Here is a 19,794-nt window from a genome sequence, read left to right on the forward strand (position 1 = left end):
TTTATCAACATAATGGTTGAAAGAGTAAACTTAATCTCTGCAGCGCTGGTATAGTGATCATATGGAAACCAACCTCTGTATGAGTCAACTCGCCTAGTGCAACTTGAGAGAAAGTCTAATTCTTATTATCCTGTTGTTTGTCATATGCAGCAACTTTGTTCGTAAGATTCGCATATTGTTACCGGTCGTAGCGACCGTGAACTGAGTTTCAAGTCCAAAAGTGCCTTTTGCACAAAGATGAATGGATCTTTCTTATTTGTGTGTGAGAGTTTGCTTTTTAAATAATGTTGCCTTGAATACCTGGTTTGGTTAGTGTTTCTAGGGAGCAAAAATGTAATAAGCCAGATATAAGCTAGATATCTTGGTTTGAGTGGTGTTTCTAGGCAGCAAGAATGCAATAAGCTAGATTTTGTGACGAAATTAAAGTGTGAAGTTTGCTACACATACTGCTTTACTTTTGATTTAAGAAAACTGCTTTTCCTTGATTTAAGATGGCTTACAAGACCTTTCTTTCATTAGTATTTTATCACAGATCACCAATGATGCACATTAATACATTAACAGAGGGCCTTTCTAATCTATATAGATATATTTATATAGGGCGCGCGGTTGCAAATGAATTAATTTCAGCAATATAACTCGAAACAAGTACACCTCATTGGCGCCAAGCGCGGGTAATCGCTGGTAAGATGACGTTCTACGTGGGAAATCGCTAGTTAAGGAAGCGTTTTGGCCCCGAGCGCGGGAAATCGCTAGTTAGAAAGTGTTTACGTGTGGGAAATCGCAATCAAGGAAGCGTTCCGCGCGGGAAATCGCTAGTTAAGGAAGCCCTCTGGCGCCAAGCGCGGGAAATTGCTTGTAAGGAAGCGTTCTTTACAAAAATCGGTGGTAAGGAAGCGTTCTGCGCGGTAAATCGCTGGCAAGCACGCGTTCTGCGCGGAAAATGGCTAGTAGGCAAGCATTCTGCGCAGGAAATTCAAGTTGCTGGCGAGGAAGCGTCCTGGGCGGGAAATTGCAAGTAAGGAAGCTTTTTGCGCGTGAAATCGCTGATAAGGAAGAGTTTTGAGAGGGAAATCACTGGTAAGCACGCATTTTCGGGGAAATCGCTAGTAAGGTAGCGTTCTGGGGCAAAATCACTGGTAAGCACGCATTTCCGCGGGAAATCACTATTAGGCAAGCGTGTTCTGCGCGGGGAAACGCTGGTAAGGAAGCGATCTGCGCAGGAAGTCGATGGTACGGAAGCGTTCTACGCGGGAAATCGCTGGTAAGGAAGAGTTCTGGTGCCAAGCGCGGGGAGTGTTACTCGATTTTGTCAAGAAAATTAAAACAGGCAGAGAAAAATTTTAGGGAACACGTAATAGGCCTTATATTTTCCGTTTTCCGCACTTAATTGTGCCTTACAGAGTTTTCCGCTAAAACTTGGTATATACATTAGGACAAAAAAACAGAGAACAGATTCCGTATCAGCCAATTCTTTTAACAACTGCGATTTTATACAAAAAGTGTGGTCCACTTAAATTCTAATACGACAAAAACTGTTTCAGGATTACATCAAATTTATGAGATTATAGTCGAATTATAAAGGAAAAGTTTCTCAAAGTTTTACAGCTAACGCTTTAAAACGAAAGCGTTATCACCTAAAGTTTGTCATATACCAGTGCCCTTTGAACAACAGCAGGCCATAAAATTTCGTCTATAACTCGGAGGATGACTCCAATATGAGAAGGTCAGGGATGCTTGTCGGAAAATTGGAATTAAATCCCTAAAGGTGATCAGTCTGAATATGGCTAGTGGCTTTTTTGACCACTAAAAGATACCATGCACTTAAAACGGAACAGGCTTGGTTATTAGCCACCGTTCGGGAAGAGAGCCTGGGCTAGTAGACCAGACTCGAGAGAGCGGCGGAAATCGAACCTAACAACGGAAATGAGAGCGTTTTTTTAAATTGTTAACTCTTCAAGTGTACCCTAAAAGATGCTTTGACAGCTAAATTAGTGGAAAACCTGAATAACCTAAGCCCAGGCATAAATGAGTCTAAAATCCCTTATTTATACCCCTGGGCGAGACAAAGATAATCCCCGACCTTTTCATATGGGAGTACTTGCCCCGGAGGTCTATATTAAAATAACACACCAGATCAAATAACACACCACACCCTTATAATAAGTCTTGCTCAAACACAGTAGTTTTCCTTTTTTATCCCAGAAATGCAATTCTTGTATGGAGGTTACGTAAGGTTACATTCCCTTTAATCAAGCACACTATATAGACATGAAGATGTGGATGGCTCAGAGAAGTACCGCTGGCCGGTTCACACGTGAATGTTCTTCTTTCTCTCCTTGGAATGAGGAAGAACACAAATTAATAACAGACACAGCAGTATTTTCATATAGTTTGACTTGAACTTTCGGATAGAATTCCCTTTTTGCGTTCTTAGTCAGAAACGCGTAGCGGGTAACGGTGTAACAGGAATTGAAATTACAACAGGACCAGGTGTTAGAAATTGTGGTTACTTTTTTCTTTTTCGATAAAATCACCTTAATTTTATGTAAGTTGCATTCTTCCAGTCTCAAGGCATTATGCATGGTTGCGTTAGCTGCCTAAAATTTAACCCAAGCTTCATTCTCGAATGGGGCATTTTTCTAATCTTCGCTGCCTTGGGAATTTGTTCAAGATCAAATATACACGTACTTCCAAAGCTTGACAGTGAATAGATCATTCTACAGTTGTCTGCTTAGTGACCTGGCCTTTGAATGGCAGGGAGGCTGGAGGTGACCTTGTTTTGACACAAACCTCACTGCTTTAAATTTGTTGTGTAAATCAAGTTGTTCTAATGCTTACTAGGTGCATTTACATAGCAAAAGCAGAGGGGCTGTATCAAAGCAAGGTCACCCCCAGCCTCGCTGCCCATACAAAGGCCAGGTCACCGAGCAAACAACTGTAAAATGGTTTATTAGCTAGTCTGGTCTGACGTCACATAAGTGTTTGCAAGAACATACCTGTGCTTGTTGAAACGAGGTGAGGTAATTCAAGACGTTTCCATGTTGCTTCCTCTGGGCTACTTCAGCAGGAGTTTCATTTTGCTTGAGAAAGATAGGAAATTAGAAACATATGACTCAACGGCTGCAGGCTAGCACATCGAGAGGCTGGGCGAACGTCGGATGCCAAAGTATCACGATAATTTACAGGTTGTTTCTCAAACTCATTAATAATTCATCTTGTTCAACTCATTAATAATTCATCTTGTTCAATTGTTCAATTCAATTGTTTAAACTTAGGAAATCATGAACGTGATGCTTTTCAAAAAATATCTGATCATAATGGATCTTTTCGTCGATACGGCGGCCATTTTGAATTCTTTTGTTTAACATAGCTATTATATATGGGATGCTTAGGGGGCAAATAAGTAGTAGAATTCACTGAAAATCGCTGAAAAGGTCCATTAACATAGATTTTTACGATTCCATTTCTTCGTTTTCTCTCCTTAATACATCTTCTCGATCGAGAAGATATATAAAGCAACTCACGACCGTGTTTTACCACATTTCCAAACACCTCAACGCTCCTCAAAACTACTTTCCTACTCGTCGTATTTTCAATTCTCTTCTTGGTGGCTATATGATTAAATGCGGTCTTCCGTGTTTGATATAAGGGAACCGGAATTTTACGGTATAGCCATGGAATGAAATTCTGGGTTCTTTTGCAGAAAACCTGCATTTGTATTTAACTTAAGAGACATAACGAGACCCTATCTAAATCAATCTAGCGAACTATTATTTGAACTACCGCCATGGTGGTCTGACGTCATTGCTCACATCCTAAGTTAAGAAAATAACCCAATTTGAAAACAGACATCATGGTCCCAAAAATATTGAAATTTGTTTTTAAAGGATCAAGTTTGAAACGAAACGGTTTAAAGCTTTGAAACATGAATACAATATTTTCAGGCCAATAAGAGATCATTGTACAAATATATGACTATATGACTGGAGTTCATGCAACTTTCACCGTGATTCAAATAGCTGCATTTAGTGGAAGTCTCTCCGCGACAATATTAAGTATAGTAAAATTGTTACCATTATTTTCCATCCGTGAATCAAAAATACTGTATCTGGTGGCCTAATGTCACATAGAACAACAACGAGGTCTTACTCGATTTCGTTTGTTGCAATCAGCTCCATTAATTACCAATCTTTGCACAGCCCTCAAATTTCCTTTCTCGACTGCCAGATGGAGTGGCGTTAAATCAAACTGTGAAGGTCAACAGAAAAATGACAATGAGTTAAGGAAATGAACTAAAAAGGTAGTGTAGTGACCAAACATTTAATAAGTGGTGGAGTGACTGAGTAAGAAGTAGTAAACCCAATGGATTGAGGAAGGAAAACTAAGAGAAGGTGAGTGGGAAGTAAAGAGGAAGTAGGTTGAGGACAAAAGGAAAAACGCAAAGATGAAAGAAAGAAGAAAGGAGGGAGGGAGGAAGTAGGAAAGGTAGGGAGTGAGGAAGGAAGCAAGCAAGCAAGCAAGCAAGCAATCAAGCAAGCAAGCAAGGAGGGAGAGAAAGGAAATTAGAAGAAGGGAGGTATATTTTATTCAAGAATTGAGTAAGTGTAGTCAGGAGATGACATAGTCAATAAAAGTGCCGTTTTTTGTCACTCACTTGTATATTCTACCTAAAATATACAAGTTAGCTAAAATATACAAGTCAGTGACAAAAAACGGCACTTTTATCGACTAGGTAGATGTTATATCTTAACTGTTTTGTTGTTGTTGTTGTTTTAATAACTTAACTGCTATCATCATCATCATCATCATCATCATCGTTATTAATTTTTCATTTTATCAACAAGAAAGGGAAAAATAACATACAGAGTCAACCAGGTTTGTTTCTGCTCCATATGTTAACAGCATTGCTATGAGTTCGTCATCTCCATTCTTTTCGGACACTACAAAATGGAGGGGAGTTCTACCCGTCTGCATTGAAACAAAACATGTCAAATCATCTTGATTATTTATTTTTCCTATATACGTCCAGTAATTATTAGCTCACATATCAAAATCAAAAACTAAAGAATGAAGGAAACAAATGAAAACAAATGAATAAAGATAGCGCACCCAAATAATTTGTTGAAAGTTCTACGCTAATTGCAAAAGTCTTGTTCTTCGTTTGCTTTGATTCTTTTGTCATTGTTTTGTTGATGGAAATAATATCCATGTCGTGGATTTCTACGATACGTACACATTTAAACGATAAATGGCTTTTCCAAAACAGAATCACTGGATCTTTATAGCATTTGACCTTAACTCCCCTTTGGCAAGGCAAACGTCAGAGAAAAAAGCCTGCAAGCCTGGCCTTGACAGTGTTTTCTCCCGTGTAGTTTTGCCCGAATCATTAGCGGTTTGCACGAAAAATTTCAAAAATTTCTGAAACTGAGGGGCTGTATATTTAATTGAGAAAACACTTTTGAACGAGAATCTTAGAGTTTTACATGAAAATTACTCTCTGTTTGAAGCTTCGTTTATTTTCGGGTTAAAGCGAAGCCTGGGAAGGAGGGGGGGGGGGGTATTCCAAGAAAAATTGGGTGGGTGTGTGCGGCCTGCTTCCCAAAACCCTTATCTTATTTATGACCAAAATCTGCGATTTTCCCTACCATATGGCCTGAAAAAGTTGCTATTTATGACCAAAATCGCCAAAATCGATACCCTATTTATGACTAAAACGGCTGACATCCCTACTCTTTGGGGCTGCACATACCTATATAGCCCATGTAAGGGAGTACCTGCTGGGAAGCGAAGTGGCTAACAACAGAAGACCAGGGAATTTTTCCGGAAACTAGGCTGTGTTTGTAGAGTACGCACACTGTAAACTGCGAAGGAGAGTAACCAAAAGCGCCCAAGAGACAAAAAAGTAGCGTATTCTACTAAAACTGACTTTGTTTCGTTACATAGTCCTATAATCTGCCGCTTGGTTCTCGACTTGATTTCAAAGGGATGCACGCTTCTTGAATATATATATATATATATAAATTCTATTTCCTTGTGGTGAATGGATTTCAAAAAGCGCTCAACTCTTAGAGGAGCATAGTATATTCATTAAATGTAGTTCAGGACTTCAGGAGAGATTCATCGTTTTATTGCAATAAAACGATGAATCACTCCTGAAGTCCTGAACTACATTTAATGAATATATATATATATATATAAATTCTATTTCCTTGTGGTGAATGGATTTCAAAAAGCGCTCAACTCTTAGAGGAGCATAGTATATTCATTAAATGTAGTTCAGGACTTCAGGAGTGATTCATCGTTTTACAGGTCTGTAGCAATAAAACGATGAATCACTCCTGAAGTCCTGAACTACATTTAATGAATATATATATATATATATATATATATATATATATATATATATATATATATATATATGCCAACTAGCGATTTAAACATTTGCTCATATCTCATAACCTACACGTTAATTCTCACATAGTATTCACGCAGTTCTTATCTCTACATCATTGCTGAAGTAATGTTCAATACAGTTTTCTCACTTTTTTATAACTTACCTGACTGCCTGGTTCTCGGAAATCCACTGGCGCACATGCCTCGAGAAGCGACTTTACTCGTTCCTTGTCGACTGGAACTCTTTTTAAAGCGCCCCAAAGCTCTTCGCCCCTAGGGACGCTGTCAGGAGAGGGTGGCGGACGGTCGAGGAGGGATTGCCTTCTGCGGACGACGAGGTGTTGTATATCTGATATAATAAAAAAATGAAAAAATGAAGAAATGAAGAAATGAAGAAATGAAGAAATGAAGAAATGAAGAAATGAAGAAATGAAGAAATGAAGAAATGAAGAAATGAAGAAATGAAGAAATGAAGAAATGAAGAAATGAAGAAATGAAGAAATGAAAAAATGAAGAAATAAACGAATAAAGAAATGAAGAAATAAAGGAATAAAGGAATAAAGAAAGAGAAAAAGAAAAAAAGAAGAAAGAATGAATGAAAGAGAGAAAGAGAGAAAGAAAGAAAGAAGAGAAGGAAAACAATGAAGAAATAAAGAAATTAAGAAATTAAGAAATAAGGAAATAAGGAAATAAGGAAATAAAGAAACAAACAAACAAGTGAACAAATAATTAAGTAAGTAAATAAGTAAGTAAGTAAATGTCGAAATAAATAATTATTACACAACCAAGTTATAAAATAATGCATAATTATGCAACTTTGCAAGATCTCAGTCTTACCTTCTGTTTCTGGTTCGACCGGGGGGGTGACAGGTACAACTGTTTAAACAACGAAATAAATTTCTTTCAACGTTTGATCGGTTGTTAGCAACTTTAAATGCGGGCTTAAATAAAGCCATTTAACAGAATCCTTGCATTTTGACCTGGATGCTAAATGTCACTTTCAACTCTGTCGGAACCGGTTCGTCTTCATTTTTAATGTAATTGGTAAGCAAAATTGCCTGATTGCAAGTTCCGTTTGGATTGGTTATTTCGATTCAGCATTTACTCAACAGCTCCAATTTACCGAAAAAGACAGAGACGAGTTCAATGTGATCTAAATTCCAAGATGGCGGCAAAGAATTACAATTGGTAAGCACATTTCCACTCGGATAATTCATTTGGAAATTTTGGACTACCTTTCAAGACGTTCCGTTTATTTCGAAAATTTTGCGGTCGGTAGAGCCAAAACTGTCCTAATAGCCGAGACGTTGGGATTTTAAAGTTTTTGAATAGCTTTTCTCAACCACTGTGTCACATTTTTATATTTAACATTTAATATGTTGAGTTATTGTTCGGTATACATGTAAGAAACCAAGACATCAAGTCTGCACGTAACGCAAAAACCAAAAGATATGTGATTGGCATATGTTCTAATTAATCGCAAGTAATTCGTTCAGTAAACACAATATAGGTCGTTAGCTATCCATCCTTTAAAAAGTGTCAGCAATTTTCAGTGAACGCACGTATTCCTGTCGAGTTTTACTGGAATTATACCGTGTAAGGTCGTCTGGACTTCAATGTATCAAGAAACGAGTAAGTGTAGTAATCCTACCTTAACAAAAACGGGAAGGATGGGTCACGTGGTAGACAGTCGGCACAACCTGCTGTTAGGATTGATGGTGATTGATTTCCTAATGAATTTACCGTTTTCTTCTATAAAGCCTAATCAGGTTAAAGCTTTGGAAGTTTTTAGTCTTATCGTCTGGCTTGACTTTGTCTTCTTCCAACTTGGGGACAGTTTAAACAACAAATAAATGAAAATTTCCGGCAAACGGTCGATCTGTTTTTGCGGCTTTGGATCCAGGTTTTAACAAAGCCATTGAACAGAATCCTTGCATTTTCACCTGAATGCTAAATGTCACTCGACCACTATTAATTTTGTCCCATTATTGTATCTAGTGTTCGTTTCTCTTCATTCTTTTTTGTTCTTGTTTGGTGAGAGTAGTTGTTCAATTTTATTTCGTTCAAATTTGTTCATGACCGAACTCAATCAAGCCCAATCGTTTGGTTAATTTTGATTGAGTTCTTTTAAGTTTGATTAGTGACCAGTTCCAGTACTTATATCAAGATTTAGAACAAAGCCAACGTAATCACTCTAACCAATCACAAAGGACACAGGCAATCTAATGAACCAATCAAAACTTGAAACAGATACACGTAGCTGATGCGAAGCGCGGGAAAACGTGTACGAAAGAGTCAAGTGGTTTTGGTTTTACTTGTTTTACTTCTAGATTGGTTTTTATTTGGGTGTCGAAAAGTAATTTGTATTGCATCAGCTACGCTTCACGGTTGGCTTAAAAACTCGCGCCCCTTTTTCATCCAATCGTGTTTAGCGTAAAATTTGCGTCACCTACATGTAATGACTTCGAGTTTTGATTGGTTCCGTATATTGTCTGTGTCCTTTGTGATTCGATGGAGTGATTACTTTGATTTTAGTTTAACGACACACAGTTTGAAATCGCTCCAGGCGGCATAATGCAAGAACAGTTACTTTTGGAAACTCAAGTGAAAACCGCTTTTAAATGTCAATTGATATAAAGGATAATTATGTAACTTTGAAAGTTTTCATGCTCACCTACAAGTGGGTTGCTTTCGTCCTCGAAGATTTCTCTCAGCAACTTGATTAAAAGATCCGGCGGAGTTAATCTTCTCACTTGAATAAACTCGATTATGCATAGAATCATAATAAAGACTTCAATGGCAATGATGGCAATGTTGGAAATTGATTTCTCCCTGTAATGCTGATCATGGCAATGCAGCTCAGTTTCTGTCTGGTTGAAAGGAGTCGGTGTTGCGACAGCTGCCACTGAACACTTGTACGTCTTAGGGACAATAAGAGTCTGGATGCCACAGAAGATTCCTACCATGACAGCGGTAAATATCAGTCGACAAAATACATGTAGAAGGTAAGCCCTCTTGAAACTGTCCTCTTTCTCGAATTGATCTATCTGCTCCTTTCGACCGCGTTCGATTTGCCGAAGAGTGAAAGCACCGTAAAGCATGAAGGATATCGAGAAGACAAATAAAATGACATAGGCCAAAACCACAAAATACAGGGGCGCAAACCACTGATTCATTGCAGAAGAGTACTCGTCATAGCAGAGTTGTTTGTTGATAGGACTGGTTTCGGGCTCACAAGTGAACGTCTCTCTGTTGTACGTGCTTTTAAGAAAAGCAATTAATGTTATTCCAAAGATTGCGACCAAAATAAGTTGAATGCCGCCGAGCCATGTTTGTGATCGAAGCCCCAGTCTTATTAGCGATTCATCCATTGCACAAATGCAACCTCTTCAGATCTAGAATTCAAATTAAAAGGATATATAAGTATACTGAAATAAAAAAGGGTTAAAACTAAAACAAAACCCGATCTGATTTCTGCAAAACAGCAGAGGCATGCACTATTGGAAATTCTGTTACTAAGAAAGCAGCTGCAGACCTATTATTGTCAACACGCGTTAAATTGGCTCAATGAGTAGCCGTTTTACGATCCACTTACGCGTAAAGATTGTTCAATTATTGATAACAGAATTTCGCCTCATACGAGCGAACTTCCGGTGCTTGTTGCAACGAAAAAATTTCCGAATAGGGAAATTGAGAACTGACAAGACATAAAATGAAGTATCATTAGTATAAACACTGACCTTAAAAATCGCTAAAATATTCAATTGCTATCCGAGGCCTGACACTATGTTGCACAGGCGTAAAAATTTACTTCAGTCCATTATGGTTCGAGTTTCATCTCAAGTTTACCTGCTGTTTCTGCACCCCTTCGTTTATGTTACACATTTTGCGCACAGAAATCCAGGCCAGCGAAGTGAAACTATATACATTTCCTCCTTTGATTTATTCAGCAGAAACTGAAAGCAGCGGTGGTTTTGGTCGAAGAGAAGAGGGTACACAACACGCAGCCAAACTACAGCTTTCTGTTCGTACGAAAAGTCGTACACATTTCGTGAAGACGTGTGCCAAGGTTTTTAAATGCCATTAACACTGACACTCGAAAGTGATACTGCCTTTACACTCGAAAGTCCGCAGTATTGCACAACACTCGAAAGAAAGCACATGGACGAACATGGAGATGACGTCATTCGCCCGCCCCCCCCCAATTTTTTTTTGGTGGGGGAGGGGTGACTGGGGGCAAATTGGTGTCCACATTGACACATTGACACAAAGTTGCGCGTTTCGGCACACGTTTCCAAGTCGCTGCTTGGATCGTGTTTACTTTGTGTCGAAAAAATGTTATCTTTCGGTTGTGTTATTTGCTCCGTGAAGATGGAATTATTAAAGCGTGTATCCCCGATTCTATTTGACCCCCCCAAAAAAGTGAATTTTTTATCTAACGGCAAAATACTCTCTCTTTGAATTAATATTAGGGGTGGCGAATGGTCCTTCAAAAGCTCTGGGTCTCGTAAAATTTTAATTTAGTCGAATTTCATTGGTCTCGCAGTCTCGTTTTTTAGCGGTTATGTGCGTCTCGCAGTCTCGATTTTTATACGAAGCTGTCTCGGAGTCTCGATTTTTCGCAAGGCTAAGGGTCTCGAAGTCCCGATTCAATCCTTTACCTGTTTTTATAAAGGACGTCTTCCGGCTTCACTTGATTTTGAAGTTCATTGAAGCAACTTACAAATTTTCCGAGAAAAAGGTAATCCTCACTTTTAATTCTCCTAAATTGTCTTAATTCCGCAAATAGGTACAAACCTACCCCAACGTCCGTTTTGACGCCAGAAAAACAGTTATTTTTCTCTAGGATATCATAACGTAGTGTCTTTATAATCGAATTTCCATTTGCAGTCAGTTCAAAGAAACTGGCTAAAGGCTGAACAAACTCATTCTAGCGCTCAACTAAATCTGGGGCTCGAATTTTAAGACTCTGAACGTTTCAAAGCCTCGGTCTCGCAATCTAAGAAGTCAAAATGTCTCGGGCTCGCAGAGAAAAACGTCTCGCCGTCTCGCAAAGACTCGCATTTACTATTCGCCACTCCTAATATTCAGTCAGTTAATTTTCTGTCAAGTGCCCAATTGCAAAATGTTAGTTTCAGCTAACATTTTGCTAAGTCTAGTCTGAAGGCATACGCGCGTATACTGTATACGCGTATTCAAAATAAAGAAAACTCTTTCTCGCTCTGTGGCATGTTGTCAAGCCATTGAAAACAACAATGACCTGTTAAGAAAAGGAAAAAACAATAGGTTAGCTCATACAATCTAATCAGGCATACGCGTGTATACTGCATACGCGTATGTGCGTATATGCATGCGCGTATGTGCCCATATGCATACGCGTATGTGCCTATATGCATACGCGTATACGCGTATTGGGCTGACGCGAATTACGCGTATATTTTGGTTCGGATATATCTGAGCTGCACTGTAAGAACTATTTTATTTACCGCGACTCTACATTGGCGACGAGGATAAACTAAAGATTTCGTCGAGGATTTTGTCGAGGTTTTCGACAAGGCTCTCTCTCAGTGATACCGGGAGGCGAGACAGATGGAGCAAGCGGCGGTTCGAGTGGTGCTTCGGGGTAGTTCGGGAAGAACTTCGGTCGCTTTAGATGTCGGTTGTTTGTAACCATTTAATCCAAAAGGAGAACCACGCAGTTTAAGCCAACGGTTGAAGAGGTGGAAAAGAGCATTTAATCTGTACGTTACAGGGAAAGGAGTTTCGGACGACGCACAGAAAAGAGCTCTGTTTTTACATGTCGCGGGAATGGACGTTCAGGAAATTTACTTCACACTTGTTGCTGATGCTGAAAGCGCTACTTTCGCGGCAACAGTTAAAGTTTTTGATGATTATTTTGTTCCAAAGACAAACGTTCCTTTTGAGAGACATTTGTTTCGACAAATTGTGCAGGAAAGTGGAGAAATCGTTGATCAGTTCGTTTGTAGGCTTCGTCAACGAGCAACAATTGTCAGTTCGGGGAAAACGAGAACGTTTATATCCGTGATCAAGTTATTGACAAGTGTTATTCGAGCAAGCTGTGTCGAAAGTTCCTGGAAAAGGAGGGAGATCTAACGTTGGATGATTTGTTAAGGATTTCGAGGTGGCAAGAAGCTCTTGATCGCCGGTTGAAACAGTACGGTACTGACCAAGTGAATGCAGTTGGTGACAAGTCGGATGAAAATACACGTTCTGGGAAAGGAAAGAAATACTTTATTTGCGATCAAGAAGGACATTTCAGTGGAGACAAGAAGTGTCCAGCGCGTGACCGAGCTTGCAGAATGTGCGGTGTTATTGGCCATTTCAAAGTTAAATGTCCCCGGGCTCGTCAGCGCGGTGGTGGTGACTCCGGATCCAGAGGGGATAAAGGCAGCAAAGGTGCTGATGGTGGAAGGAGGAATACTGGGAGTAGATGAGGTGACGGTAGAGGAAGACGTGGTCGTGGTTTTGGAAGGTCGCAACAAACAAACCTTGTGGCTGACGGTAATCACAGCCCGAAAGGGTACCTTTTTCAGGCTTCAGGTATATAAAAGGGTAGGAATTTCACAAGTTGAGGCGTATAAAAGGGTAGGGAAATCGGTCATTTAGGTATTTTAAAGGGCCTTCAATTAAAATACTTCGAATAGACGTTACAAGGGTTTAGAAAGGGGGAGCAGTGTTGTAAAGTAGGTATGTGGAAGAGGTACCTTTTTTCGATGAAAGGTATATAAAAGGAGTTCCTTTTCTGCTAAAATGGTACATAAAAGTGTAAGGGGTTGGACCACGGGGCACTCTCTTTCAACAAAGAGCACGAAAAAAAAAAAAAAACTGCTTCCAAATAAAGCGCATCTGTGTGACCGGAAGTCGAATCGCGCAAGTCAATGACAACATGAACCTTCCCTGTTCTTTTAGCGTGGGAAGGTGATCAGTAAATTTTGACGAATTGACACGATTCGCAGGCAATTTGACACGAGGCAAATCAATCATTCAATCGATCAGGCTAATTTGAGCATTTGGTTGACAGAACGGAAAACATACGTTTTATATCGAGACGCTCCAGTCCTTGCTTGACTGACCAACAGGAGATAATTGCATGTTCCTGTTTATCAACTTTTGGAATAAAGTTTCCATATAACGCGCGCTCTGATTGGGTGAAACAGCGTGCTTAATCAGAGGACAGAGCACGGGTTGATGACGGTAAGCTGGCTTTCAAATTTTTGCTTCAGAATTTTGACAAATTTGACCCAAATGAAACATTCCCTGTAACTCAGACAAACGCAATGGAAACGAGCGATTTGTCTGCAGTAAATATCGCTCACGGAGACCATTTTGCTAGATTCCCGCCGACAAAACACGTAGCGAAATAAAGAAAATTATCAACCTAACCAGTGCTTCGATGAAAGACATTATATATGTTACGAAGGAAAAAATTAGACTTTTGAAGTAAAACAACGACAGAAAACAACAATTGGGCTGTCTCTTCACAGACAGACCACTCTATGTGTTCGTTGTTCATAATTGTTTATACGAAACCACAGGCGAACCACCCTATATGTTCGTGGCTGATAATTGTTGTCTATATGAAACGAACAGAATCTATGAGGGTTATGAATAAAGCTCTGAAAATTGCATATTACATATTGCATTATTACATCTCGGTCTGACTATCCCAATAGAGTTAAATGTGTGGTGTTTTTTCGCCTTCCTAGGCCGTCTGAAGCGTTTTCTTTTTTTTTACGAAATTACTTTTGGTCGGAAACCGGCAAGACAAGAGAGGGAGACAAGGCTTGCAACTTGGCGGTTATCTCTTCGCCGAATTTGAATTTCATCCCTCAAACATTTTCCGAGAAAATCGATGCTGAAATCACGAAAATAGCTATCTCAATATGATTGGTGACAAACTCAGCGACCAAAGGAATTCAAAAGGCATGCAGGCCGTTTCAAACTACCAATCAGCGCTTGCCATCGCTGTGGGCTGCCGTAGCGTGCCATTAATTTTAGTCAAAAGCGTGACGATCTTTCGATCAAATTTAGGACTTAATCGGAATTGTCGTCGAATCTATCTACTTCATCGGGCCATTCTCTGTTTCCAGTCCCTAATATCGTTGAAATTTGTCAAGCGTCGGGATACTAAAACCTCTGGGAGACTACACTATCCTTCATCTTGTCAGGTCATTTTAGAAATCTGGTAATCTACGAGCGCATGCAGCGTAGCCACTTTCTTGTTTGTTTTGATTTGAAGTTTGTCGTTTTCATTAGTCATTACAGTAAGTTACTAACCCAATCTCATAATCTTGAGAATGTAGTTTAGTAACAAACAAAAACTTTAAAAGTTTATTTTCCATCTACTAACAACTGATTAAAATTAAGTTACACTGACATTTGTCTAACTCGCTCATTTCGTAACTGTATGGGTTGACGCACGTACCTCTCAGTTAGATCAGAATAACTGACTGCTTTTAGCGTCTTCTTTCAAATTCGCTCATACGATTCCTATAAGCAAAGTAAAATACAACGATGAGTATATGATAGCCTACGGGCTCACATCGAAGTTTCCTTGAAAACTCTACATCAAGAACGGCAATGGCTCGAACATATGATTTTACCGCAATGTTTAAGTGCAGTGGTTTTAATGAGCGCTCCGGTATCAAACTTGGAGCTACTGACCGAGCTATTACAAACTGCTACTAACCTTTTTGTGCAATATCCCACCAACAAGAGTTTAGGGATTGATATATGAGCTGTTACACAAGCCAAGGAATGAGCGACCCAAAGTGAGGTTTGATGACTGACAGAACGGAAAATATGCCTTTAGTTCTGTCACGACACACCTGCTGCATGATTGACCATCAGAAAATAATTGCTTGTTCCTGTTTACGTCTTAACAAGAAATTGTTTGGAATTGAACAGATCAAACTTTTCTCAACTTGTGAGAAAATACCACGATAAATTTTGCGCTAATAGATTGGTATTGATAAGAACATTTGTATACTGGCGGATTGAAACAAGTCAAACAAGTCGATCAGTCGTTCAGGAATGGTTTTGACTTAGACGCGCCATTATACATACATACATACATACATACATACATACATACATACATACATACATACATACATACATACATACATACATACATACATACATACATACATACATACATACATACATACATAAACTTTATTTAAGCTCGAATTTCAGAGTAGCTTGACCAGCTAATATTTCCGAGCAACAAAATATTTGACAACGAAAAATTAAAATAGAAATTGCTATTTACATATTTACAATTGACTTATGTTAACTAATTATAAAATTGTCATTTACATGTTTTATGAATTGGTTTTACTGATGTGCTTTTTGAAGTCTGAGAAGTTACATAACCTTATGAAATTGGGTAGAGAATTCCATTTTTTTGTTGCCAGATAAGTAAAGGAGTGGAGACCAAAAGTTGTAGTTTTAGGTTTGGGCATTTCCAGTATTATAGCTGGGAAGAGTTATGAAGCCATTATAGCTAGGAAGAGTTATGATAAAGGACATGCAAATTATGCACTGAAGCAAAGTAACCTTTTAAAATTTCCATTAAAACGTTCCAAGGAATTGAAGTGGAACACCATAAGTTCTGTCATCATAAATTCTTTTTTCCATCACTTCACAACTAGGAGCAATACCACAAATAAACCCGAAGTCTAGTCATCATGAAGTGTAACCAAAATGATGTCTTAAACGCCGCCATCATCAACAGAAAACAGTTCCTGTTTGTTGTGTCTTTCCAGATCTTTTTTAGTTAGCTTTTCAAGCAAAGGAATCAACCCAAATTGGGGGTTGATGAAGCCATTTGACTGACAATACGGCAAAAAGACCTTCTATCAAGACGTTTAAGTCCCTGCTTGATTGACCGTCAGCGAATAATTTGCATGTTTCTGTTTACGTCTGGTAGAGAAGTGTTTTGTATCAAACTGAAGAGATCGATTGATTTGATCACGAGTTGGACACCATATCCCACACTTCTAGAATGAAATTAGTACAAGTGTATGAATGTATTCCTTTGGAAAAGTCTATCAACTTACAATGAAAGTTCCTGTTTGATGTCAGTGTTGGAACAAAGAAAGGATTTCTTTTGCGGATAATTGTATTCCAAGAAACAGAAGAAGTTGACATATTATGCTAAGTATCTCAACAACGGTCCAATATTCACAAATCTCTCGTGATGCAAAGCCGGTTTCTGGGAAAGTCAATTGTAGTAGTCAACCTACATCGTCATGGCTGAAATGGTGGAACGTTTTGAGGAAAAAGCAAGGTTTGAAGACGAAAGTGAAGCCGAATTGATTTGTGAGAAACTCGAGCAATTCGTGACCAACATTCTAGCCTAGGTGGAAAAGCGAGACAATCGATTTCAAAGCACTCTTATTAAGAGCGGAAGTGTTTACGAAGGAGCGAAGGTTTGCCGGCCAGATGAATTCGACTTCATGATAAGAATTGACTCACTCACCGATAAACCATTATTTCGTCCATGCGACAAAAGCGAAGGCTTCGTCAAACTCTTACTTGATGAAGAAGGGTGGGAAGAATTCAAAGATGACGAGGGCTTCACTGTAAAAACTGACTAGTTAAACTAACTATTTAAAATAGTCGTAACTAATTTTAATAGTCGTTTTGACCATTCTAAAAAGGCGAAAATTTTAACTAAATGAAACAGTTAAAGTAACCTTAACTGAGAGGTCGTTTTGACCGACGATATTAGGAATTAGAATTCCAACTTTTAAGATTAGTTTGAGTGACCAATGACATAAGTTGCGGAAAGACTGTAATTATGACAAGGAGCAAAAAAACATAAATGAGGAAACTGATCATCTAAGCTCCTGTCAGTAACTCCTTACAGCAAGTTAATACCTGAAATCCCTGACGCTTCATTTCCCGAAATGTTCAGCCAAATAAGACAAATTTGAATTGACCAAAGTCTCTATGAGGCGCTAAAAAGCTTTTAAGTCACTTAACCCATTCAAGAAGGGTTATATTTTCAACTAAAGGAAGCAGTTGATGTAACCCTTTATGGAAATGTTGCTTTAACCGATCGATGTGATATTAGTTATGATATAGCTGTAATTATAATTCGATGCATCTTTTCCTTTTCATTGGCCGAGAGCCCACCACGTGACCTGCATATAACTGCCTACAAATAATGGTCTCTTCATGCGCATTTGTAACCGCGCTCTTGTGTAGCCTGCGAACAGGCTCGTCCGAATTCTTCAGTTTCGCGCTCGTCGGCTCGCTTTGCTCGCCGAATTTTTTTTTCCGTCCTCGCCGGGGGCCTGTTCGCAGGCTAGCTCTTGTGTGGAAAATGTTAATTAGCACGACTAGTCGGATGACCGGGTGGCTAAAAACAAATTAAAGTTACAGTATTGAATACAGCAATTATTATCAGTACCCAACTGAACGTTCGATTAATCAAACTTAATCGGTTCGGTAATTTCACCGCCAAGATAAGACGCGAATATTGCGTGACAAAGCCATCAAATTCCTGTTATTACAACACAAAATAGTTTACTTTATAATTGTGTGCACAACCTTTTAGTACCTCAAACCTTTTACCGTCCACGAAAATGAGGCTGGGACTGTTATCGCAACAGAAAGTCCAGTTTGTGTTGGGCTGTTACTCTTCTCCTGTTGTAAATTGCGTGCAAGTATGCGCAGGAAGAGTATCAGTTGGCCAAGCTGGAGTTTCAATTTTCAGCTGAATGTGCACGCGAACACTTACATAAACAATGTAGTGCGGATCTAATATAAACAATCAATGAGCATGTTTTTTTTAAGTTTCGGTTCTTTAGGAAAGTTTAGTGGTGCTTTATACGGTGATGGACAAAACACTGACCCCTAGTCCATGGACTACCCAAATGGACTACCCTCAAATTGACTACCCCTAAAAAATGCTATTTCAGATGAGTGGTATGTTAAGAAGCTGCGATTATATACTTACACTGCACGGAGGATGCTGTTCTTTTCACTCCGCGTCGCCTTCAGTCGCCATTTTTAATAAGTGTTTTGTCCATCACCCGTCAATACAGCGATCATTTTATTTACTCAACGCCCGCACTATCTGCGTTATTTTTCTCTATAATTGAACCCAGTGTATTGATGGCTTTAGTCTTTTATTACAAAGAGATGCTAGAAAAGGTAACGATGCAAAGAACCCAGCAATTCTCAGCTTTTTCTTTGTTACCGAAAGAACCCAGTTAAATGCAGCGCATGCAGAGTAAGTCAAAAAACTGCGATTGACTGAAAACTGCACTCTCGGAAATACGCCTATTACTCGAAAACCACTCATTAGAATTTCACGAAATTTGGCGCGAAAATAGTTAAGGAAATAAGTAACTGGAGTATTGAAAATAATTGAACTTTAACAAAGGAAATTCTAGATATTCCAGTGAACCTTCAACAAGGGATAATTAAAGATCTCTCTGTTAAATTATTAGCAAAATGGTGCTAATTTGTGAGAATCGTTACAAGTTTGTTGCATGCAAATTATAAAGAAAATCTGATGACCAGATTTTTTATAAATAAACAAAACCGATTTTAAAGGCCTGTTTATATTTATTCATGTTGCCATGGCAACAGCACATACGTCAGCCTAACCATCAAAAAACCAAAGTTTGTGTTGTTAACTTGCTTGCTGCCAGTTTTGGCGACCGAGGGATCAAGGGTTTTAGAGAAAAAGGTGAATGAACACAGGTATCAAAAACTGTGTTCGGCCACCTTAAAACGTTTAAAAACAAAGTCAAGCTAAATATCTTACAGTCTTACTGTTCATGAGTTTACAACTGGTATTTGTTTATTTATTTTATTTATTTATTTATTTATTTCTTCTTTTCGTCTCTTTCTTATTGACTAATTAATCGCTTTCATCAAGCTTTAGTGCCAACCTACCTCCTGTACGGAAACATTACTTAGTTTTACTCAGCTCGATTAGCTTTTTAGTTATCCTGAGTAAACATAATTACCTCCTTTTTGTATTAATATATTATGTTGTAAAGTTTAACTTTTTTTATTTGGTAATAAAGCTTGTTGTTGTTGTTTTTGTTGTTGACATTTGTTTAGTGTTCTAGTCACATAGAGTTGTGACACTACATTTTTAATTTTCCATACCTCTGCTACAGAGGCAATGTCTGTGTCCAAGTGTGTGCCCTTATAAGTGGCTCGACTATATATTAACTTTATTTTGAGAAGTTAGGTTTGGCATGGAAAATTTTGCATTTAATTTGCACTGATTTTTGCGGGTAATCCTACTGGTGGGTCAAATTTAATATATGTTTTTAATATCCCAGTAATCGTGTTATCTTGAAAAACAGGCCGTAGATACTTACTCTAATACAACAAACTTTTGTT

At 38.7% G+C, this 19,794-nt stretch overlaps 1 protein-coding gene across 3 annotated transcripts; it reads right to left on the reverse strand.

Moving 5' to 3' along the window:
• Window positions 1-116: 116 nt before the first annotated feature.
• LOC145469760 (uncharacterized) lies at window positions 117-17,795 on the reverse strand. 3 transcript variants are annotated; one of them, XM_081453560.1, is made up of 9 exons: window positions 17,305-17,795; window positions 14,843-14,907; window positions 9,071-9,791; window positions 7,234-7,272; window positions 6,561-6,745; window positions 4,867-4,971; window positions 4,153-4,251; window positions 3,000-3,083; window positions 117-2,338 (listed from the first exon to the last, which is right to left on the reverse strand). In XM_081453560.1, exons 3-9 carry the CDS (start codon window positions 9,765-9,767, stop codon window positions 2,312-2,314), a joined length of 1,236 nt encoding a protein of 411 aa, XP_081309686.1. In that variant the 5' UTR covers window positions 9,768-9,791; window positions 14,843-14,907; window positions 17,305-17,795; the 3' UTR covers window positions 117-2,311. The 3 variants fall into 3 exon arrangements, with proteins under 3 accessions (XP_081309686.1, XP_081309687.1, XP_081309688.1); XM_081453561.1 differs by having other exon boundaries at window positions 15,107-17,795; XM_081453562.1 differs by lacking the exons at window positions 14,843-14,907; window positions 17,305-17,795 and adding an exon at window positions 10,246-10,806.
• Between the last annotated feature and the right edge of the window lie 1,999 nt (window positions 17,796-19,794).

Source organism: Orbicella franksi, chromosome 15 (assembly GCF_964199315.1).
Source record: "Orbicella franksi chromosome 15, jaOrbFran1.1, whole genome shotgun sequence".
In the NCBI taxonomy this organism is placed as follows: domain Eukaryota; kingdom Metazoa; phylum Cnidaria; class Anthozoa; order Scleractinia; family Merulinidae; genus Orbicella; species Orbicella franksi.

Coding starts and splice junctions, on each gene's coding strand:
- LOC145469760 (XM_081453560.1), bottom strand. CDS start 9,767: ATGGATGAATCGCTAATAAGACTGGGGCTTCGATCACAAACATGGCTC. Junction 4,972..6,560: donor TCCGAGAACCAGGCAGTCAG/GTAAGTTATAAA, acceptor GTTTCAATGCAG/ACGGGTAGAACTCCCCTCCA. Junction 2,339..2,999: donor CCTCGTTTCAACAAGCACAG/GTATGTTCTTGC, acceptor CCTCATTCCAAG/GAGAGAAAGAAGAACATTCA.